This window comes from Neopelma chrysocephalum, unplaced genomic scaffold (genome assembly GCF_003984885.1).
Source record: "Neopelma chrysocephalum unplaced genomic scaffold, ASM398488v2 Primary Assembly neopelma1_138, whole genome shotgun sequence".
Lineage (NCBI taxonomy): Eukaryota > Metazoa > Chordata > Aves > Passeriformes > Pipridae > Neopelma > Neopelma chrysocephalum.
The window spans coordinates 6,488,571-6,513,024 of record NW_020897800.1 but is presented as its reverse complement, the minus strand read 5'-3'; the positions used below and the strand labels follow the sequence as shown (position 1 = coordinate 6,513,024).

Genomic DNA, 24,454 nt, shown 5'->3' with positions numbered 1-24,454 from the left:
CAGATGTCAGGTTTTGGTGGTGCCTGAAGTTCCAGCCCCTGGGGAATGGAGGATTGGAGAAGTCGTTTTCTCCCCTCCGTTGCTTCCCCTGGCAGAGCTGGAGCCCTGGTGGGCTTTGGCACCTCACAGAATGTCACCTCTGCCAGGTGAGCAAGCACTGGGACAGGTGACACTGGGAGAGCTTGGCAGGTCCTGGCACAGGTGATGCTTCTTCCCCTGTCTCCTGACCTTTGCCTTTGTACCTGCTTTTGTACTTTGGGAAAAGGCCATTTTTTACTCAGAGTTGCATGAACATACACAAGTCATCCCTACTCTTCCTTCCCCTCTTATCCACAATATTTTTCCAAGTGCTTATTATTAATTGATGTAAGTGCTTTGTTTTGAGAGCTTTTTCTTAACAAGAAATAAATTGAAGGTCTTTCTAAATGCATGGAGGTTGAATGACCCCTGTACTGTAAATAAAAGTGACAGAAACTCTATTTTTAATATTTCTGTCATTGCCAGTCCATTCTGGGCACCTGAGCTTTGGTCCTTTGTTGGATGCTACTTTTATCGTGTTCTTTATGCTCATTATTTGAATTTTCACCTGCCTCTTAAAACTGCTTGTTTGGTGTTTGTGGTTTAGCAGGAAGATAAGGGATTTTGTGTTGGAGACCTGGTTTGTTTAGGGAGAATCCCAGAATCCCAAAATGGTTTGGGTTGGAAGGGACCTTAAAGCCCATCCAGTGCCACCCCTGCCATGGGCAGGGATACCTTCCACTAGCCCAGGTGGCTCCAAGCCCTGTCCAACGTGGCCTTGGACACTTCCAGGGATGGACATCCCTTTGGTATTTCTGGTGGTTCTTAACTCCCCAGAGTGGTGGATCCAGCACTGCAGGAGTTGAGGTCCAGGCTGGAGGAGCAGCAGCTCTGGCTGGACAGAGCTCCCAGGACTGGGGGATGAGGTGGCTGCTCCTCAGGGACTGCTGTGGTTTGTATTCCCCCTCAACTCATGGCTGTATTTTTAGAGTTTAGACAGATATTAGACAGGTTTTTTGTGGCTGTCTCAGCCCCCAGTTCCCTGTGTGCTGCCGTGTCCTGCTGGGTGACCTTCCCACAGCCCAGGTTTTCCTGCTCTGCTCCACTTCAGAACGTGCAGGTGGTGATAGGGACTGTCTTTGTAGAACACTTGTGGGTTCTGGGGCTGAAAAGCCGTGTGTGAGCCAAGTCAAACTGCAGGATATGGATTTTCTAACATTTCTCTGAGACAATAATGTTATTTTAAAGGAAAGGGATCTCTTTTCCTTGTCAGGCCTTGCCGAGAGCTCTGTTTCTACCTTACAAGAAATGAGGTTGTGAAAGTGCCTTTCTGTGGTATTTCTCTCAGGAGCCTACAAACAGCTGTCCTCAGCCTGCATTAATTAGCATCAATTGGTGTTTGTACTCAGCATTCCCTTTAGCATGTGGCAGTGACCTCCTGAGTTACTCCCATCACCAGCTCAGTAAGTTGGGGTGTTCAAAAGCAGTGAGCCAACAGCTGTGCCCCAGCAGCTGCTGTGCTCAGGGACACCTCTGTCCCCACTGCCTTTGTCTTCCACTTGTCTACATTTTGTGGGGAAGTGGATTGAAACAGTGAAACAAGTACAAAAATCTTGATTTATGCCCCCCATTGCAATTGTGCTGTCACAGAAAGGTGCCCCTGCAGCTGGGTTAACCTGGCACTGCAGGTGAGGAGAAAATACTCACTCCAACACAGAAATAGAGTTTCTTTCCTGTATGTATCTGTCTGTATATATGTATCTGCTCTTCTGAGGCCCCACCTGCAGTGGTCTGTCCAGCTCGGGGGTCCCAGCGTAAGAAGGACCTGGAGCTGCTGGAGCGAGTCCGGAGGAGGCCCCGGAGCTGCTCCAGGGCTGGAGCCCCTCTGCTCTGGAGCCAGGCTGGGAGAGATGGGGGGTTTCACCTGGAGAAGGCTCCAGGGAGACCTGAGAGCCCCTTCCAGGGCCTAAAGGGGCTCCAGGAGAGCTGGAGAGGGACTGGGGACAAGGGATGGAGGGACAGGACACAGGGAATGGCTTCCCACGGGGAATGGCAGAGGTCAGGGTTAGATGGGAGATTGGGAAGGAATTGTTCCCTGTGAGGGTGGGGAGGCCCTGGCACAGGTTGCCCAGAGAAGCTGTGGCTGCCCCTGGATCCCTGGAAGTGTCCAAGGCCAGGCTGGACAGGGCTTGGGGCAACCTGGGTTAGTGGGAGGAGTCCCTGCCCATGGCAGGGGTGTAACTGGGGGGGTTTAAGGCCCTTCCAACAGAAACCACTCTGGGATTCAGTGATTCTCTGTGTGCTTCTGAAAAAGTCCCTTTTCCTGCAGTCTGCCACTTTCAGCTTTGGAAACTTTCAAAATCCGAGTCCCTGAAACCATGGCAGGGTTATTTCCCACCCTGGTGCCCCCCTGGATGGTATTTCATGGGGTCATTGTCCATAACAGGGTTATCAGATGAAGGCTGTAGTATCCTCAGGTGTTACCAGTTTATAGGCCTGGCCGGTGGCCCTGAACACGCCATGCGGGACCCCGCTAGGCTCGGGGGCTGCTGCAGGCGCTGTGCAGGACGCCGCGCCGGCCCGGGGGCTTCGCGCGGTTTTGGACCCCAGGCAAGGCCGCGGCAGGAGAAAGGAGAGAAAGGGGGAGCCTTGCCAGCGAGCACTGCACCCCCGTGGAAGATGAGAGCACAGCTTCGGAGCACACAGAGGTTTGCCGTTCCAGGTTTGGGGAGGGAGGGAGAGGGGGCGGGGGACGGAGCAGAGGGATGGGTGTTGAGCTGGCCATGGGGGTCCTTCGACTGGCGGGTGGGAGAGCAGGGCTGTCCCGTATGAAACATCACATCACATGTGAGCAGTGCACCTGGAATTTGTGGTAACACAGTGGGGGAAGGATAAGGTCTGGGTGGACAGAGGGTTCTTTTGATTGATGGGGGTCCCGGCCAGGCTGGGGCCTTGTAAGGTACCTCAGCCCTGGACAGGTACGGGGGCCAGAACGGTTGGTCAGTTTGTTTGTTTGTTTGTTTGTTTGTTTGTCTATTTATTTCTTTTGTTTTGGCTCTCCTGCGGCTACTGCCCAGGTTTGGCATGTTCTGGATATATTTGCTTTGCTCTGTTACAACCTGAAAGAGTGGGCAGGACAAAGGGTTGTTACTGGAAATAAAAGACTTGCCCAAATCGTTCTAACAGGAACGTAGCCTATGTACCCCTGTGTGGTTGCGAGCTATGCTGGCGAGGGTTCATGCCTTCGGTAGGGTCGCCCATGCCAGACAGGTCAAAACCATAGGACCAGATAAACTACATCCCTGGGCAGGATGAGCTCATTAGCCTTCTGGCAGTCATCCTAGGAGAAGGACAACTCTCATCCCAAACCCGGGCAGATGGAGCTCGCTTAGCCCTGGAAGGCCATCCATCTCAGAGAAGGTCACTCTAATCAAACCTACGTCCTGAGGACCTCGCTGCCACCGTCCAAGCTTGCTCGGCCCTGGCAGATGAACCTCAGGATTAAAGGGTGGGTTCAGTTCCGCGCATACTGCATCTCACCTAAAAAATCCATTGCGCAGGCTTGAAGGCTTTACCCACATGCAAAAAGTCCTGTAGCGACGGGCGAGGGTCGAAACGGTAGGTGAAAGATGCACTGGGAGCCGCAGACTCAACCCTGCATACAGGCGGTTCAGGATATTGGTCATTTGAGACTGACGGAGATGAGAGTCTCTTGGGGCAGCACCCTGAACGACCAAGCAGCCTTTTCAAGGACAGCACTGCTTGCTCCACTCGGAGAGGGGCCTAGAAAAGGTGGCCTAAACAAAGCTCATCTCCACCTTCACCCGGTTGGTTAACCGCAGACCGACGGGCATCTTCTTCCAATGCGGTCGCACAAAGAGCAAAAGTCAAAGGCATGCACCTGCCTCCAAAGGTGTACTCAAATTAACTCTAGCATGTTGGAACATCAGAACCATGCTCGATTCTGCCAATAGTGGTCGTCCTGAGCGACGTTCTGCCCTAATTGCCCATGAACTGGGTCGTCTCAACATCGACATTGCTGCTCTCAGTGAAGTTCGCCTTCACGAGGAAGGCAGCCTCAGAGAACGTGGTGCCGGTTACACACTCTTCTGGTCAGGTAAGCCCAGAACCGAAAAACATCTCTCAGGTGTCGGCTTCATGATCAAAAACTCCATTGTCCCTAAACTCGAAAATCTGCCGACAGGTCACTCTGACCGCATTATCTCCCTACGCCTTCCACTAAACAACAAGCAACACGTTGTCATCTTCAGTATATATGCCCCAACTCTCCAAGCTGACCCTGCTGAAAAAGATAAATTTTACACTGACCTGCGCTGTCTTACCCAAAAGGTGCCCGCAGATGATAAGATCATTATCCTTGGTGATTTCAACGCCAGAGTAGGTAAGAATTTTGAAGCCTGGAAAGGAGTATTAGGCAAGCATGGTGTTGGAAACTGCAACGATAATGGTCGACTTCTGCTAGAATTCTGTGCGGAGCAACAGTTCACCATCACCAATACTATCTTTCAGCAGAAAAATAGTCTGAAGACAACCTGGATGCACCCCAGGTCTAAGCATTGGCACCTCATTGATTATGTCTTGGTGCGACAGAGAGATGTCCGCGATGTCCTCCATACCCGCGTGATGCCCAGCGCAGAATGTCAAACAGACCATCGGCTTGTGCGCTGTAAACTCAACCTTTATCTCAAATTCAAACCCAAGAGGGGCAGTATCCCAAGGAGAAGACTCCAAGTTAACGATCTCCAATCAGCCACAGTAAGAGAAAGATTCCAGGCAAACCTTCAAACTAAGCTTGATATCCATTCCACAGATTCTGCAGTTTCCTCTCCCGAAACAATTTGGCAGCATATTAAAAGTAGCATCCTGCAATCCTCTGAAGAATCCTTAGGGTTCTCCCTCAAGAAGAACAAGGACTGGTTTGATGAAAATAATCAAGAAATCCAGGAATTGTTGAGGAAGAAGAGAACCGCCCACCAAGCACACCTTGCACTGCCTTCCTGTCACGCTAGAAAAACAGCCTTTCGTCTTGCTTGCAGCAAGCTCCAACAGAAACTCCGTGACATCCAGAACAAATGGTGGACCGATCTAGCTGCAAAAACTCAACTATGTGCAGATACAGGGGATCACAAAGGATTCTATGAGGCCCTGAAAACAGCATACGGGCCCACATACCAAGTCCAAAGCCCACTACTCAGTGCAGATGGTCAAACGCTTCTGACAGATCAAACCTCCATTCTGAATAGATGGTCTGAACACTTTCAGACTCTTTTCAGTACCAACCGTGTAGTACAAGACTCAGCAATTCAGTCCATCACACAACAACCAGTGAAATACGAATTGGATACTGCCCCCACTCTAGGAGAAACCCTCAAGGCCATACAGCAGGTGAAAATCGGCAAGGCAGCTGGGGTTGATGGAATTCCACCTGAAGTCTGGAAACATGGGGGCCTTGCACTCCATGCTAAATTTCATGAGCTTGTGGTGCGCTGTTGGGAACTAGGCGAACTACCTTCAGACCTTCGTGATGCAGTCATCATCACCTTGTATAAGAAGAAAGGTACTAAATCAGACTGTTCAAATTACCGTGGTATTACTCTGCTCTCCATTGCTGGCAAAATCTTGGCAAGAATACTCCTGAACAGACTAATACCCGCTATAGCAGAAGAAATTCTACCTGAAAGTCAGTGTGGCTTCAGAGCCAACAGGAGCACCACAGACATGATATTTGTTCTCAGACAACTGCAAGAGAAGTGTAGGGAACAGAACAAAGGTCTCTATGTAACCTTTGTCGACCTCACCAAGGCTTTCGATACTGTGAGCAGAAAAGGTCTTTGGCAGATTTTGGAACGTTTAGGTTGTCCCCCCAAGTTCCTTAAAATGATCATCTCACTTCATGAGGATCAGCACGGCCAAGTCAGATATGGCAACACACTTTCTGAGCCCTTTCTAATAAAGAATGGTGTGAAACAAGGCTGCGTTCTCGCTCCTACCCTATTCACAGTCTTTTTCAGTATGATGCTTCAAAGGGCCTCGGCAGACCTCGACGATCAGGACGGTATCTACATTCGATATCGTACTGATGGAAGCCTATTCAACCTAAGGCGACTGAAGGCCCATACTAAGACCCTAAACCATCTTGTCCGGGAGCTGCTTTATGCTGATGACGCCGCCCTTGTTGCCCACACAGAAGCAGCTCTGCAGCGTTTAACATCCTGCTTTGCAGAGGCTGCTGAGCTCTTTGGGCTGGAAGTCAGCTTAAAGAAGACAGAAGTTCTCCATCAGCCTGCACCTCAGGAAGTCCCCCACCGTCCCCACATCACCATCGGCCAGTCAGAACTCAATTCAGTCCAACAGTTTAATTACCTAGGCAGCCTCATCTCCTCAGATGGTAAGATTGATGGGGAGATAGACAATAGGTTAGCGAAGGCATACAGTGCTTTTGGAAAACTCCATAAACGAGTTTGGCGTAATAAACACTTGAAGAAAAGCACCAAGATCAGTGTTTACAGAGCCATAGTGCTGTCTACTCTTTTATATGGTTCCGAATCATGGGTCATCTACCGCCACCACCTGCGTCTCCTAGAACGCTTCCATCAACGCTGCCTCCGTACAATCCTTAACATCCATTGGTCAGACTATGTGACCAATACATCTGTTCTCGAACAGGCAGCAATCACGAGTATTGAGGCCATGCTCCTGAGAACGCAACTGCGTTGGACAGGGCACATCTCTAGGATGAAGGACCACCGCCTCCCTAAGATCCTGCTCTATGGTGAACTTGCCACTGGCTGCCGCAAGAGAGGAGCTCCAAAGAAAAGATACAAGGACTCCCTGAAGCAACAACTCAGCCTCGGGCATATTGATCACCATAACTGGTCCACTCTGGCCTCTAATCGGGAGGCCTGGAGACAGACCATTTATAATGCTGCTGATGCTTTTGAGAAGGCACGCAGGATCACTCTTGAGGAGAAAAGACAACGCAGAAAGAATCGAACCTTGCAGAATATACCATCTAAGGAGTCTTTCTGCTGTGTCTTTTGCAACCGGACTTGCCTTTCTCGTATTGGCCTTTTTAGCCACCAACGCGCTTGCATGAAAAATGGGTAGAGCCCTTCCCAAATCTTCGTTCGCGAAGCCTAGCCATGATGATGACCAGTTTATAACCATGTTGCCTAGGAAAGGTGAACCTCCAAATTACAGACGGAAAATCCTCCTGAATCCTTGAATTTGACAAATGCCTAAGTGTTCAAGAAGGCAGTTTGTACACAACATCCTTTGGGGCTTATGCTGGTGGAATTTTCTTAGGAAAAATAGAAGCCTATAAATATTTTAGAAAGGCAGAAGGGTTAAAGCCTGTCCTCTGAAGTCCCTGGAATAATCTGAGTTCTTATATCAGGTCAGAGGGGTTTGAGCTCTGTAGTATTTTCAGCATTTGCTAGGGTAAGGTACCACATCTGGTGGAGGTAATAAAGGCTTTTAATGAGACCTCAATAAATCACTCTGTTAAATCTGGGGCGTGAGTGAGGAGAAAACTATTTTTAAATGCAATTTATGAAAGTGTGCAGAGATTAGTGCCTTGTAAGAGTTTAAAGGAAGATTTTGTGTCCTTAGTGCAGGGTTTGTTTCTCGTTCTTTGTGCAGCACTCAGCCAGTGCTGCCCCAGGTCCTGATGCAAAAAGTAGAGTATGTGGGGTTTCTTTTATAATTACTGTTGGTTGATTAGTTGGTTTTTAGTTCACAGAACATCAGGCATGTTTCTGATGCAGACTGATAGGAATTCTTCCAGGAGCTGTGGCGAAATCTGAACAAAAAGGGAGCGTGATGAACCCACTTGCTTGGCCCTGTCAGCTGTGGTGGTTTAATGAAATGATCTAATTTCTGATTTCAGCAGGTGAGAGATGTAGTTCTAATACCCTTAAATATGTTAAAATTGACATTTTGATTTTTTTATTCCCGTGGCTTTACAGCTCTTCGTGCTTTGTACGTGTAGGAACCACAGCTGGAATTTTACAGCTGCCTTTGTGCTTGGGAGCTCTTAAACCACTGTGACAGTTTTGTCAGACTGATCCTAAATTCAGGTGGGTTCTACACCACAAGACTCCTTTGGGAAAAAGATGCTTTTGAGCTCTGAATGCCCACCTGGCAAGTTCTTTTTAAGATTCCCAAGTTTTGAGCTCTCAAGTACAAGGGAAAGTTTTAGGAGATAGAAAGCTGGAATTCTGGTTTTTGAAGGACTTGGACAATTCAGTAGGAATGGACTTCAGAATTGTGGAATATCCTGAGTTAGAAGAGACCCACAGAGATCATCAAAGTCCAGCTCCTGGCCCTACACAGACACCCCAGCAATGCCACCCTGTTGTCCAAAGGCTCCTGGAGCTCTGGCAGGGTTGGATACAGCCTTTAGATATTCCCCCCTAAATACTCCAGCATTTGGCCTCTGGCTCTGAGTGCTGGGGGTCACTGCCTTTGTTAAATGCTGTGGAAAACGTTCCCTGACAGTTTGGAGGTGGGTTTTGTGCTGATGAAGGTTCTCAGGGTTTTCACTTGCCTGGATCAGTGGGTCAGGGTTGTGTTAATGTTACAGAACCTGCAGCGTGTTTTCTCTGTCCAGCGCTTGGCAGCATTTTAATGTGGGTTTTGTCAGCTTTGGCTGCGTGGCAGGAAGGTACCAGAGATAAGGATGGGACAGAAATGGGATTTCAGGTGGGGTGTTGAAGTGACACAAACGTTATGGGATAGTGCAGGGCACCAGGCATGGGGCTGCAATAATATTTTGGTCAGAGCAGTTGTGTCTGGCACTGCACCAGTAACCTATATTTCCTTTGCAAGCCACAGAACTTGTTTTCCTTGCTCTTGCTGCATGAGTCCAGTATTTTTTCCCCTTGTTAAGCTTTTGGCAAAGGTTTGTGTTGCTGTGTGTGGCTCTGTCTCTCCCTCTTGGTTAGAGAGCCCTTTTTATTCCCCAGCCTCACTCCCAGCACGGAGCTTGTCCCCGAGAATCTTTGGAAACTGGGACAATCACTTAATTGGCACGTTGGCTTCCATTTGGGTTTGCCAATTAAATAAGTTCAATTAAAGCAGAATGGATACCGTATTTTTGGCAGGAAGTGTTAATTCATAGCAATCGTTTCATTTCCATAGGCAGTGCTATGGCAGCAGTAGTTTCTGGGTACATTTACTGGCCTCAAAGTGGGTGAACTCTTGCAGTGTTGAGACAGGAGGCAAACATTATATTTGCTAAATATTTGTTGGAAAATCTGTTTACATGCAACATTTAGGAAAGAGGGGATGATTTAGAATTTGCTAAGGCTGGAGCAGTAAGGTTTGTTCCTCCCCAGCATCACCAGTTTTAATGCACCCTCCAGGTTATTGACTCTGCTGAGCCCTGGATCAGGATTCCACTGTCACGACCCTCCTCCTCTCTCCTCCCACCCCATTCCAAAGCTGATCTCTTTCTATGTGTATTTTGTTGTCATAATACAAGAAATGTTATATTTGTTCGAAATGTGCTTATTTGGGAGATAAAACTTGTAATTTCTTTGTCAATCACATTTCTCTGGTCCCAGCAGCTTAAAAATAATGTGGAACATCCAGGAAAGGAATGTGGTTTATAAGTGGTTGTTTTTATTTGGGTTGTTTGTTTTGAAATCAGTGTTCATGGCTTCTTAGTTACCCTAATGCAGGAAAAAAGATGGAGCAGGTTTTGAAAGGTTATCAATAGTTTGCTCATCAATAGTTTGTTCATCTGTCCCCTTCCATTCCTCACCCCCAAGTTAACCCCAAGAGACAAACAAAACATGTCAGACTTTGTCTTGCTGAAGGTTGTAGGCATTAATTTTTTTTCCATGATTCAGCCTTCTTAATTATAAGGTGATGAATTATTCCCTGAAGACATTGGTAATCTTTAGCCTGACTTTTTTATTGAAATCATTCCTTACAGTTCTGCTTTGCTGCCCCAGAATTGGTCACTGCTGTGCCGGGTGGGTCTGTGTGATGGTCTCTGGTGTTTGATCAAATCTCCTGGTTGCCAGGGCACAGATGAATCACAGAATCCCAAAATAGTTTGGGTTGGAAGGGACCTTAAAGCTCATCCAGTCCCACCCCTGCCATGGGCAGGGACACCTTCCACCAGCCCAGGTTGCTCCAACCTGGCCTTGGACACTTGCAGGGCTGGGGCAGCCACAGCTTCTCTGGGCAACCTGTGCCAGGGCCTCCCCACCCTCACCAATTCCAACAGCAAATCCCAGTGTTCTTGCACTGATATTCTCAGCACTTCATCTTTGCTTTAGGGTGGGTCCATGCAGATTTGTGGGATGCTGGGGGCTTTTCCCATGGACTGGGGCTGTAGCTGGTTTCTCTCCCTGGAAGGTGTGTGTCCATGTGGGTGATTGGCCTCAGCCAGCTCAGGATCCATAGGATTATGTCTGCAACCTGCTGGTGTGGGGATGGGGGGCCTTCTGAGGAGACACCAGAGTTGCTGTGCACAGTTAGAGCTGAAAATCCCAGTTTGCTGTAACATCAGCACCTTCCCCACCCCTGTCCCCCACGGGGCCTAGGTGTGGGCTCCTCTGCCCTCGGGGCACTCCAGGCTTCCCTGGGGCACCAATCTGCTGCCAGGGTCTGCCCAGTCCTTCCTCCCCACTGCCCACGCTCAGAGACAGATGGGGGAGTTTCTGGGATCAGGAATCACTGAACTAATCTCATTTAGGGCTCCCCTAAACTGTCCCAAAGGAAGCTCAGCTTCCCTCTTTTTTGTGAGTCTGGATTGTTTCAGGGACTTGTGCTGTACCCACAGCTGCAGCTGCAATGAAAGGAGCAGGGGACAGTAGCCTGGGGCTGAAGGATTGGGGTGGGAGTTTAAAACATTGCCTTTACCTCTACAAGCCAGGCTATCACCAAACTGTGCCCTCAGGCCAACAGTGCTCCTGAAGAGCCTCTGCTTCAGAGGGTGTAAAAGAAGTTTTAGTGTCTGTATGTTCTTGATTTGCTCTGTGACTTGTACTGCAAACAAATATTCTCTGCCTGAAAACACCTGAAGCTGCTCTTTGGTGTGGATGCAGAAATGAAGGTTGTAACTGTTGCCTCTTGCTGTGTGGCACAACATTTGCCCTGTGTTGGTTTGTGCCTCCCTGGCTGCCTGGGGCTGGTCTGGACAGAAAGTCCAGGCTGTTCCAGGTGCATCCCTGTAGGAGAGGCTTCTTAATTTGAGGGGGTTTTCCCCTGTGCATGTGTTTTTGTGTTTATATCTCAGTCTCTGTGTTTTTCCATAAATATTGACCTTTAGGGAAAAAAACGATCCCTAATTTTTACCTACTAATTTTATAAAGGTAAGAAAACATCCTTGGAGAATGGAGGTTCTCACCCTCAGTTTCTACAGAGTTCACGTTCCTGGGGATGTGGAGAATAGGTCATCATGGAATCCCAGGACAGTTTGGGTTGGAAAGGACCTTAAACCCATCCAATGCCACCCCTGCCATGGGCAGGGACACCTTCCACTAGCCCAGGTGGCTCCAAGCCCCATCCAACCTGGCCTTGGACACTTCCAGGATGGAGCAGCCACAGCTTCTCTGGGCAACCTGTGCCAGGGCCTCCCCACCCTCACAGGGAACAATTCCTTCCCAATATCCCATCTATCCCTGCCCTCTGGCAGTGGGAAGCCATTCCCCCTTGTCCTGCCACTCCAGGCCTTGTCCCCAGTCCCTCTCCAGCTCTCCTGGAGCCCCTTTAGGCCCTGGAAGGGGCTCTCAGGTCTCCCTGGATCCTTCTCTCCTCCAGGGGAACCCCCCCAGCTCTCCCAGCCTGGCTCCAGAGCAGAGGGCTCCAGCCCTGGCAGCATCTCTGTGGTCATTATTCCTCAGTGTCCTGCTGTGACCCACCTGAGTGACACAGGTCATTTCTGGGGAGTGCTGTCCCCTCAGATGTGCCAGCACATGGCACCTTTCCTGTGGGAAGGTGGCTGTGGGGAATCCTGCCCAGCCAGGTGTGAGATCCCAGGCCAGGCTTCCCCAGAACCCTTGGACAGAGTTACTGAAGTGACTCTTGTGTTGCTCAGAAGTTTCTGGCACATTCTTCCTGTGACTGTGTGGTTTAAGGGTTTGTCAGTGAGTTTGTCAGACCCCAGATTTGTGCTCATGCCATTGGAAACAGCCCTTTTCTAAAGCAAACCTGAGCCCACAGAAATATAAATTCCTGTTAGTTGTCCTGACTCAGACCCTGGGGTTAAATGTCAGGCTGCTGGTTTTTCCACCTTCCCCGTCTTTCTTCTGCTGCACTGGAAGAACTCTGGAGTTGCTAAGAGGATTTATCCCTATAACATAACCCCACATTGTTATTTGCATAATCACTGCTGTGGCCAGGGACTTACAGGAGTGGGATTTGCTCCTTTGAGGCTGAATCCATCCCTGTCAGTTTTTGTGTGATGAGAAATTGCTTTCTACCATAACAACCCAAAGCTCCACTTGTCCTTTTATACCCAAGCTTTTCTAGCGTCCCTCCTCCCTCTGGGCAGCAGCAGACTGTAGAATGAAACAGGGGCTGGGATTTTGGGGGAGAAACTGGAATCAAAGTATTGTGCTCATTGGCTGTTGTATTTTCTGGATCTTTTCTCTCCAATTTATTTTGTAGGCTGTGCAGAAGAAGGGCTTTAACCCTGGCTGCCTTTCCCACGCATATTGTATGTGGGATTTTTGTTCTTAAATAAAGTACATTCCTGAGCCAGTGTGCCTTTGTGTGAGGCTTGTACTGTACCCTGCAGCTCCTGGGCTCAGAGCTTTGGGAATGGTAATCAGGTTCACTGTAGGAATGGCAGATCCCAACTTAAAGCTGTCAGGAGTTACCCTGCTTATGCTGACCTCAGAACCAACCATTCAGCTGGGCTTGGTGCATCTCTAAAACTATTGATTCTGTGAAAGAAAATCCAAATGTGGGACTGTTTTGCTGGAAATAATTTGGGGCCATTGGATTTATGTGCAGAGAATCAGTGAAAGGCCGTGTGTCTCTTACAGCCTCATGTGGGAAATCTTGTCCTGACGTAAAATGAACCTGCTGTGCAGAGGTGAATCTTGGTCACAGGGACAGTAACAGTGCCAAAGTGGGTCCTCAGAGCTGCCAAGCTGCTTATTCCATGTCTGGGATTCCACTTCAGTTGTTTTACGTGGGAGCTGGAGGTGGTTTTACCCACATATCCATCAGCTGGAGAACTTTATTTGAAAACACAGTAGATGAATAGTTAAGAATTTATTCATTCCAGGCTGATCCTTTAAACTATGGTAAATGGATGCCCTGGACCAACTCCTTTAAGTCTCAGGAATGAGAGGTTACCTTAATTTGCCAGCTCATGGCAATGATTAAAAGTGGGGTTTTTTGTTTTTCTTATTTCCCCTCCCTTTTGGAGGGGAGAAGCTGGAGTAGAAGATGCACATCCTGTGTGGTCCTTTGATAGGGAAGAATTCCCTGTTAACCATCAATAAGTACTGCCTAGAACAATTCAGCATTGACAGAGAATGTGGAAAATGCAATTAAAACTTCTAAACTCAACCAGTGATGCACATTGAAGTGAGTTCTTTGCTGAGTGCAGGTTTCTGAGCCGTGGGTTCAGACTTTCCATTGCCACTGCTCAGATTTCTGGGAGCTCTTGTTGTGTTTCCAGTGGCTTTCCTCTGTCCCATTTCTCAGCTGCCATGAGGTTTTAGAGGCATCTCTGGCTGTTTCCCCACATTGCACAGTCCCCAAACTGGGAGCTCCATTAAGAAGTCAGTCCTGGCTGTGATTCCTGGAGCCTGGAGCTCTGCCCTGGAGCTCTGCTCCGGAGCCGCCCCTGTGCCAAGGGGATGGGAATGGTGTCCTCACATCAGGGATCGAGACACTGGCACTGAGCGGGGACTTCAGTTTGAAAAAAATGTACAGTTTGAAAGGTTTCTCATCCTGAAAAACGTGTTTGAGCCTTTCTGTTGACTCTCAGAGCTGTTCCTTCTCTGGGTGGTTATGGAATGTGCCCGTGCTGCGCTCTGGTGATGAGAACATGAACAGCACTGAGAGGGTTCTGAACATCACACAGTCCCAGAAGGATTTGGGTTGGAAGGGACCTTAAAGCTCATCTAATTCTACCCTTCCACTAGATCAGGTTGCTCCAACCTGGCCTTGAACCCTTCCAGGGATGGGACAGCCACAGTTTCTCTGGGCAATTAAGAAATGCAGAATTGGAGGGGAATATTTAATTTGATTTTTTTTATGTCTTTGGTAAAGCTGCTGTGGTATAACGAGCACATATTTTTGTTTAAATGACATTCTAAGACCTGGGTACCTAAACCAGGTGCAATTCTTTATTTTAAATGTGTCCAAATATCTCTGAAAAATGCAGCTGCGATGTGTTAATGTCACACAGACATGGTGCTTGAAAATACTTATTGAATTCATTGGCTTCCACTAAATGAATCCATGGAAAGTGGTAACATGAAGAACTTGGAAATACTTGCATTTCCATCATGCTGCCCCTGTACATCCATTCCCATCCATTTCAGGACACTGACCCAGGTGGAGCCTTGCTGTGCTTGGCACATCTTAGTCCTTTTAGGGATAAATGCTGCGCAACTGGGACCTTTTCTCTGGAGTTATTTGGAGCAGCCTGGACATGGTGACTTTTGGTTTAGTAAAGCATTTTTCCTTTCCTTCCTTGACTTATTTATTGTGAAGGACCAGGATAGTTGTAGCAACATCTAAAGAGCAGAGAGAGCTTTCTCTGCCTGGAGTGTGTTGGAGGCTGGGGAGCACGAACCTGAGATGGACCAAAGTTCTTCCTTCACTGTGCTCCAGGTGAACTCCTGAGGAGTTATGGGTGGTTTGGTTTTTTCCTCTCTTTTTATTTTTTCCCTCCAAGAAAATGAAGGGGAAATGAAGATGATGTAAAGGAAAGACTGTCATGGAAACGGAGCAGCATTTGGAAGCAGCTCTCTGTTTTTAGAAATAAGGCCATGTGCTGAAAGAACCCAGAGCAATCTGGTCCCTCCAAACTGGTGTTGGTGAGAGACTGACAGTAGGAAGAGTTGGTGCCTGTCTAATAGCTATTCTTGGATTAAATTCCTGCCTGCAGAAATCCCACCTGGATTCAGTGTCCTGGGTCCATCCTGACCTGCTGAGTCTTGTGTCCTACCTGTGGTACCTCCTCAGGGCTCTTTCTGTAGCGTTGTGGAAAGCCAGTTATGGGATTACTGGTGGGATTCCATGTATTCCATGGCATTACATGTAGGATTCCAGGTTTCTTGTGCATCCCAGTGTAAGCTCTTGACAGCAGGAGGAGGCTGTGGACTCTACACTGCTTTGATATTCTCCCCTGTCGAGGATCCCAAGGTGGAAACTCCATCCCCTCATGTTCACTGGGCTGTTGTCTTCGGTGTTCTGTGTATTTTCAGGTTGTGTTACGTCTCTGGATGTGAGGGAGATGGGTTGACATGTTTTCTGATAAATGCAAGGAGACTTTTTAAGAGAAAATCCTTTCATATTATGCAGCGGAATTGGTGGATATAAATTATTTATGACTCGGGTTTTGTGTGCTGGAGAGCACAAAGCTGAAGTTTCCCAAATCGTGGTTATAAATAAAAGGACCAGAAATTTCAAGTGCTTAAAGCTGAACAGGCTGATGTGGGAGAGCTCCTGGATTCCACTCCCGGGTTCCCTGGGAGTTTGGCAGTGACACTTGGACATCCCCAGGGAAGGGAACGGAGCTGGGGAAGGGGCTGGAGCAGCAGGAGCAGCTGAGGGAGCTGGGGGGGCTCAGCCTGGAGAAAAGGAGGCTCAGGGGGGACCTTCTGGCTCTGCAACCCCCTGACAGGAGGGGGGAGCCGGGGGGATGTCGGGCTCTGCTCCCAGGGAACAAGGGACAGGAGGAGAGGGAACGGCCTCCAGCTGTGCCAGGGGAGGTTTAGTTTGGATATTGGGAACATCTCCTCACTGAAAGGGTGGGTAAGCATTGGAACAGGCTGCCCAGGGCAGTGGTGGAGTCACCATCCCTGCAAGTGTTGAAAAAATATCTGGATATGGCACTTGAGGCCGTGGTTTAGTGGTGACCATGGTGGTGGTGCTGGTTGATGGTTGGACTTGATCCTAAAGGTGTTTCCCAACCTGAGCAGTTCTGTGATTCTGGGGTCCATCAGGGACAGACAGAGCTGCTCTCCCAGGATGGCTTTAGGGCAGAGGATTTAGTGGGATCCATCTGCCCCACAGGCCCTGCAGGGATCTGTGACAAAACACTGAAGTTCTCCAATATTGTCCTGCAAGGAGAGTCTTTGGGGGGCTTTTGGTGGGAGAATTTCTTAGTTTGGGGGGGGCTGGTGAAGTGGTGTCACAAAAAACCCTTCCCTGGAGAGGGGAGAGGCCTGAGGGTGCTGATAAATGAATTCCCTGCATTCTGGAGCCAGTCCTGATTTGTTTAGCAGGTTCCAGGTTGGTGCAGCAGTGACACTGAGCTGGGACAATGGGACTGAACAATTTGCATAAACAGATTTGCTCTGCAATTACCAAGTTTCCTCAGCACAGCCAGGCATGGAGAGCAGGCAAGGGAGAAGCCACTGATGATGCCAGGTAACTTATTTTCAGATGCAAATAATCCAGCTGTTTCAAAATGACGTTTAAAATGAAATTACTGTGGCACAAAGCACAAAAGATGACAAATCTCATTTGGAGGGGTTTGTTTGTGTTTGGAGAGGAGAGTGACTTAGGGTGACATGTTGCATGCCAAGTCTGGGATCAAAATAGGTGCAAATAAAGTGTATTTTATGTAGCTGTGTATCTTTGAATGGAAAGGAGCTGTGGTTATTTAGGAGTAATGGGGTTGCTAAAATTGCAGTAAGTTTCTATTTTGGTATCTGTCTCCTCACCAGGTTTTTTTCTGGTGTTGGTACCTCCTTGTAAAGATTTCAGCTTGCACAGGATCAGTTCTGCCCTTTCCCCTCAGCTGTGAGCCTTGGAGAGCCTTGTTCTGCAGCAGAGTCCAGAGACCTCCGGTCTAATTGGGAAAGTTAATTAGTGTATTAATTACTGCATCTCATTGTCCAGTTAAATGGACACAGACTGCTGGAAAGGGGACAGGCAGAGATCTCCTTCCAGCACGCTTTGGACAGAGCTCAGCTGAGAAGAAGAGGATAACACAAGTTTTTCCAAGAGAGCTGCTGGCATTTGGGGCTCTGGGGGTGTGAGCTGTGCCCACGCTGTTTGAGTCACATCCAGGGTAGTCTGTGCCCACTGCTGCACACTGGCTCAAAGCCCACGTTTTCTGTCAGATTGTTTATCTATTTTTATATCCCACCAGCTCCTACTGCTGATGGAGAAGAAAAACTATTTTTCTTCCTACAGAAATTCTGTTCCTTTAGAAAAATTAAGCAAGCACATCCAGCTTTGCCTTAAAGCAGCTTATGGGAATGGCACATTTATTCCTGTAATTAGTTATTTTCTGATGTTAAAGACCTGTAAGGTTTATTAAATTGGTGATCCTCTTAATGCTAAAATTCACAATGAGACTCTCAAGTGTCCTATTACATCCTGAAGTAATTGTGTGCTCAGTAGGAGTCAGGCAGCCCGGGACAGGTTTATTTAAGGGAATAAATATTGTCCCTGTTTTTGTTTGGTGAGGGTTATCCTGGAGTCCCCGTGTCAAGGGAGAAATGGTTGCTCTTGCAGCCTGGTTGATTTTGTGTAGAGGAGGCCACCAGGATGATTTAAAAGGATGGAGCAGCCCTGCTGTGAGGAAAGGCTGAGAAAATTGGGATTGTTCAGCCTGGAGAAGAGAAGGCCCTGGGGTGACCTCACTGTGGCCTCCAGTGCCTGAAGGAGTGACTGGAAAGGTGGAGAGAAACTATTGACAGGGCAAAGGGAATGGCTTCCCACTGCCAGAGGGCAGGGGTAGATGGGATATTGGGAAGGAATTGTTCCCTGTGAGGGTGGTGAGGCCCTGGCACAGGTTGCCCAGAGAAGCTGTGGCTGCCCCTGGATCCCTGGAAGTGTCCAAGGCCAGGTTGGACGGGGCTTGGAGCACCTGGGCTGGTGGAAGGTGTCCCTGCCCATGGCAGGGGAGTTGGACTGGATGGGCTTTAAGGTCCCTTCCCACCCAAACCATCCTGGGATTCCATGATTCTACTCCAGTTGTGTAGAGCAGGTGAACTGGACCCACAGCCCCCGTGTGTGCCTGGGGACTGGGACAGGACCCTCGGGAGATGAGGGGCTGTAGCTGTGCCCTGAGCCTGCCTGGAGCTCGGGGTCAGTCCCTCCCTCTGCTGCTGTTGGGTGGGGATTTACAGGCAGGGGATGGTCCTGACTGACCCACTGCAGCTCTTGGTGAGGAGGGGAAGCACAGGGACATTGGATCCATGGCAAGGGAAAATTGGAGCTTCCCCTGCTGTTCATCCCACGAGAGGGCTGCCAGCTGGGATTGGGATGGGCCAGCTGGAAAGTTTTGGGGGTGAGGACCAATTGTTCCACATTTCCCACTGCAGCATCCAGCTTTACTGTTACATGTGACAGCCTTGGGGCTGATCATCACTGCTCAGAGACCTTTGGGTGGAGCAGCGTGGATCTGCCATCAGAGCAGTCATCCCTTCACTCCTGCCAGTGGAATGGATTGCATGGAATACCTTTTTGTTCCAGGCCTGTGAGAGGAGGAATGCTGATGTGTCGTTCTTCCTCTTCACTCGCTCTTTGGGATGTTATTCCTGGTTTGTAGTGCATTGTGTAAAGCAGAAAAAAGCTCATTCAACTGGTCTCACCCACATCACTGATGATCCATCTCCCCCAGTGTCAGGGACCGTGTTTTTCTCCTCCTGCTCTGCAAAGTCTGTGCTGGTCTTGCTGTTTGATCACTGCTCTCTCCATCAAAGCCCCTCTTGAACCCCCTCACTCCTCTGGAGCTCAGGGCTGGCACAGCAGGAGGAGCCCCTGCAGTGTTTCAGAGTCCCTGGGATGGAGAATCCAAGCCCAGCTGAACTCACAGCTCAGGAAAGAGCAGCTGGAGGAAGGAGAGGATGGGAAAGTGTGACAGAACAGAAAGGAGGGAGCTTGGAGTTCTGGCCTGACTGAAGTAATTGAATTCCAGTAATTAAGGAGTTATAATATCGTCATGCACTTAAACCAATAGCTTCAAACTTCTATTTTAAAAGGTCACCTCCCACATGAAAGCAGCTCTGGCATTAACTTGGTTTTCCACTGTGTGAGCTATCCAGCTGCTTCAGTGCCTCTGCACAGATGCCTGGAAAACCAGGTCCTTAATGAGGAGTCAGAGTGTGGAGTTTGGGAATGTCTGTTTGACTCCCACCTCTGAAAATCTGCCCTTTAAGAACCAGAAGCAGTAATGAATTAAACACTGGATTTCACAGTTGTTGCTAAGAATTAGCAAGTCTCTGCAGCATGGGAGAGAGATCTTCACAGTCGGGATCATCCCATCCAAGACCCCAATCCCGAGGGTCCGTTTTCTGTGTTAAAAAGGCAGAAGCACAACTTTTAGCACATGTGGGGTTTGTCCTTCAGAGCAGACAGGCTCCTGCTCAGGAGGGAGATGTCCAGAGCTTGCAGCCACACTTTAACCCCCTTTTTCCCTGTTTCCTGCAGGCCAGAGGAGCTGACATCCCCGAGATCCCGGGGGAGCTGCCGCTGCGCTCCTGCGGCAGCACCGCCAGCATGAAGGTGAAGAATGTCAAAAAGTAAGAGCACATTTCTCTGATTTTCCTGCCCTTCTGGGTTCACTATCCTGGGGTTCAGCTGTTGTGCTGCAATACAGGGAATTCAGCAGCGATTTTTCACAGTATCTTCAGCAGAGCAACCAAAATCCCTGTGAAACGAAATTCTGACTGATGTAATCCAAAAGTGGGGATGGGAGAGGCTCTGCTCTTCTCTCACCTGCTTCTGGCCATAGAAGCAAAGCTTGGTAGAGTTGTGAACTCACTGTTACAGTGTTGTTAATTTTTCTGTGATTTCTTCCTGAAACTGGAAAAAAAACATAGAGAAGAAATTTGAAGAGAAGCCCAGGCAATGTGTAAATGAGATCATTTTCCCTGTCTCCCTATGCTCTGGAAAGCTAAACCAGGACAAGTGGGTGGCCTAGATATATTTTTCGTTTGATAATTTTCCTCTTTTCCTTTCTTTTTGCATTCTTTGTATCTTCATTTGAATGGATTTTACCCAATTTTTCCTTTTAAGGGATATTTTTTTCTTCTCTGATCCCTCAGGTTGTTTTTTTTCCTGTGGGTTTATACAATATTTCTCTCTCTGATTGTCTCCCAGAGACTGTAACCCAAGTTATTCTTCAGCTAAGGTTTTAAACCTGCAACGGGGATCAAAAATAATCAATATTACTTTGCTAAAAGTGCTGACTTGAGGCCCAGAACTCCCCAATATTGATCCATCTGTGCCTTCAACTCCCCTCTGCCCGGTGCTCTGCTGTGAGGGAAGTGGCTCTTTGTTCTAGTGCTGAGCAGCCAGATGCTCATCTCCCTTCCCACTTGTATTCCCGTGGGAAGAGAGAGCAGGATAATGACAATCTCATTGGCTCCCCCCCGAAATATCTCTCGGAGTCTAGAATAGCTTCAGCAGAAGCAGGAGCATGTGCAGAGCCCCAGGAGCTCCCTGGCAGCCTCCAGGGTAGCTGGAGACACTCGGGAATAACGATGCCTGACTTTTGGATTTGAAAGAGGCAAAGGATAAATAGAGTTTGTTCTGCACCCTCAGATACATCCCCCCGGGACTGATGGGCTGTGATGCCTTTCACAGGTAATTCTGCTTTCCTTGTGTCTCGTGTAAGGCTGTGGATGTGCATTTGTGGAGCTGCAGCTGCTTGTCCCTGCTCCGTGTCCCCAGGCTGCTGGTGTTGCTGGAATGCCACAGGGTTCTGTAGGGATGCAGTGGGCTCTGGTGGTGTTGGAATGTCACACAGTTCCCAGGGATGCAATGGAAAAGCCACTTGGCACTGCACTTCTCCTCTCTCCCTCGGTTCCTTTCCCCACTGTTCTGGTGCATCCCATCAACCCACCCCTCTGTTCCCTTGGCTGCAGGATGAGGAGGTTGTTATTTATCCTTCTGTTCCCTTGGCTTTGGGATGAGGAAGCTGTTGTTCTATCCCAGTGACTGTGTTTTGTGGCAGTGCTCTGCATCCCTCTCATGGTGTGCTCTTGGTGTGCTCCAGGTTATCCTTCACCAAGGGGCACTTCCCGAAGATGGCCGAGTGTGCACATTTCCACTACGAGAACGTGGATTTTGGCAACATACAGGTGAGTCCCACGTTTCCTTTATATCCAAAACATCCTTGTGCTTGGCTGCCAACTGACCTGGTGTGGAGGAATAGAGGGGCCTGCCCTGAGTTTGGTGCCAAATGTTTAGTAAGAAGTCAAAGCAGTAGAGTCTTTCTTTGGAATTGCTTCCATGTGCTGGGCCAGAATCTGCTATTGGCCACGTGGAGCTCTCCTTAGAGCTTGGAGATGGTTTTATTCCCACTGGATTTGACTGATGTCACTGTTTCAAGGCTGCATTAGACATTCCTTATTGAGTCATCTGCAATCACTGCATGTGCATTTTCAGTTTGTGTATGTGTCATTAAACTGTTGTGTGAATGGACTGATGTAAATACAAATAAATCACATTTCTCTGCTCCCAGAGCTCTGCATTGTGCATTGCAGCAGCTGTGTCATCAAAATCCAAGGCAGTGGTGCAGTTCTGGAAGTGTGCAGCTCTGCTCCTGCATGATCCACCCCTCAGGAGCACAGGCAGGAGCATTTTCCAGGAGCAGCACCAGGGAGGGCTCAGACCCAGCAGCCACTGCTGGTTCTCACAAACAGGGCACATTTTGTTCTGCACTTAGAGAAGCAGAAATGCCTCCAGCATCTGCCAGCCTTGTAGGCAAAGAGAGGTTACAACCTTTTCATTTGTAAAACATTTCCTGTAATCCAGAGTGAATTATTTACAGCTTTTCCTGCTGTAGTACTTGACAGCTTTGCAGGCACAATTTGCAGCTGGTTTTTTTAACTCTGTAAAATTCCCACTGAGGAGGAGCCTGGTCCTGCTCAGGGCTGGGATGTGCTGCTCCTCACACCTCGTGGCCCTGAGCAGGCCAGGTCTGGGTGGGCCCTGCTGACCCTGAGCAGTCCCACCAAACACTGGACCCAGAGGACACAGCTCTGACGGGCCTGTGGGACAGGGGCTGCTGGGCAAACAGGAGCAGTCCCTGCAAACTGTGTTTATTTTCATTTTCTGTGTGTAGGAACAGTGTGATCTATCTATGTCTCTGGTTTTTGTCTCCTGGTAATTTGCTGATTTGACACCACTAATTGTTCAGTCATTTGAGGGAGCAGGAATGAACACCCAGGGGTGTTTGCACCCTGTGCTCCTCTGAGTTCTCCTTTCCATCACTTAGGGATGTTCAGCACAGTGTGTGAGCTGGAGAGGGAGCACAACCTGTGCATGGCATTGGCATTTTTGACACACAATTTAATTCTTTCGTGGGTTTAAGCATTTCCTGGGATGTTTTCAGGATGGCAGGGAACACCTGTTGGGTTGATATGCTGAGATTTTTGTGCTTGTGAGAGGGAGAAGCACAATCAGATAATATTTCCTTTCCCTACTTTCCTGCAAGATGTTCTGGTGGCAAGTTCCCCCAAACAGGAGGAGTCTGACCCTGGTTTTTGTGGTGTCATTGCTGCTCCTGCAGCTTCCCTGCTGATCCTCCTGCTCAGTGATCCTCTGGCACAGCCAGAGCAGCAGCTGTAACCAGAGGAGATCTGCCTGAAAAACAGCAATTGGGGAAGGATATAGCCCAGGAAGGAAAAATGGCATTGATTATTGAGCTGGATTATTGGTTATCTCAGCCCCTGAGCTGTCTCCTCTCTGTGTCTGTGCTGTGATTCCAGGAGGACAGTGCCTGATGGCAGCATGGGAAGCACTGTCATAAAACTGAGACTGTGTGTGTTGAGAGGTCAGTTCTCTGTTCCCACCACATCATCCTCTGCAAAACCCTACATGTTTAACTATTTGTGCTCCTAAAGCAAAATTTCTGCTTAAATAGGTGACTCAGGCCCTCTGTGCCTCTCACTCCTTCCTTTTCCTGAGCAAGATTCCTGGTAGACCCCCTCACTGCAATGACTTTTTAAAATGGTTAAAAATCTCTCAAGAACAAGAGCTTTGCTCCTGAAGTCCAGAAGAGTAAGGCATTGCAGATTTTCCTTGGAAGACCAGTATTAATGGTGAAAAAATGAAAGCTGTTCATACAACAGCAGTATTAGTTTACAGATTTAAAAATAGCTTCACACAGGGCTCATACATTTTAATCAGGTTGGAGGCTCCTTTGTGCTCCCAAGGTGGAGCAGAGAATGGCAGTGGGCTGGAGTGATGGGAAGTGACAGCTTGGCACCTAATAGCAAATTACTGAGCTGCATCTGAGGGCTGGTGGGTGGAAACTCCTTTCAAAATCTATTCACTGTTAAAAATTTGCATGGGAGAAGTACAGTATTATGTGGCTGTGTCAGGAATTGTGTAATGCTGTCTATTAACAGCCTGGCCAAATTTCAGGTTGTTTTGTAACGTTTATGTCACTTATAATATGGTGCAAGAGGTATTAATATCCTGGCATTTCACCTCATGGGATGTTTTAAAATAACTTGCTGAGATGTAGAAGAAAGGATTTGTTCTCTTCTTATCCCAGCACTGTACTAATGGAACAAAGTGCATTTTGGGGTGCTTTTGCTCTTCAGGAATGTTCTGCCAGGCTGCTTTAGCAGCAAGGTTTTCCCCTTCTCTGTGGTTGTCAGCAAGGCACGTGTTGCACGGGCAGGAAGTTGCTGGTTCACCAGCTGATGTCAGAGCTGGAGGTACAGGTTGGGCTCCACAGGTTGCATCAGTGCCCAAACCTCACTGGTGTTTTGCTGAAATACCTTATGTTTATTACTGCAATTATTTTGTAAGGCTGCATGATTGATTTTTAACTTGTAATGCAAACCCAGGTTGTGTTCAATAGATATATTTTAGTCTGATGTGGGACAAATGTTCAGAGCTGAGGCTCAGCCTTGCCATGTTCTGTGTGGCCCAAGGGGATGCCATGAGACCATGGTTCTCCTCAATTTAGCTAAAACACAAAGCATCTCCCCTTTAACTCTTTGGATCTGGTTTTCACTCATTGAATACATTGCTGGTAAGTCCACATGAAAACCTCTGTACAAACAGAAGGTCATTTCCAAGTGGTTAAACTGCATTGGTGCAGAAGACTATCTGTGATTAGACCTGTAAAATGATAAAAGTACACACTGGTCACCATCAGCACTTTGCATGTAGGTAGTGCAAACTTTGTTTCTTATCTCTTGGTCTTCTCTCAGATTTGTGAAAAAATAACTGAAAATAACTCATCAGGTGTGGGACCTATTGAGGCAGCTTCAAATTCACCAAGTTTAAAAAA

General features: G+C 48.3%; 1 protein-coding gene across 2 annotated transcripts in view; it reads left to right on the top strand.

The window, feature by feature from the left end:
* Nucleotides 1-24,454, top strand: part of ARHGAP32 (Rho GTPase activating protein 32) — a 251,725-nt gene that overhangs the window by 94,251 nt on the left and 133,020 nt on the right. The window contains exons 3-5 of one of the 2 annotated variants that reach the window (XM_027699266.1): nucleotides 19,630-19,721; nucleotides 20,746-20,787; nucleotides 21,200-21,284. In XM_027699266.1, the coding sequence (XP_027555067.1) occupies nucleotides 19,630-19,721; nucleotides 20,746-20,787; nucleotides 21,200-21,284 (219 nt within the window). The remainder of the gene's footprint in view (nucleotides 1-19,629; nucleotides 19,722-20,745; nucleotides 20,788-21,199; nucleotides 21,285-24,454) is intronic. The other variant, XM_027699267.1, reaches the window with a different exon arrangement.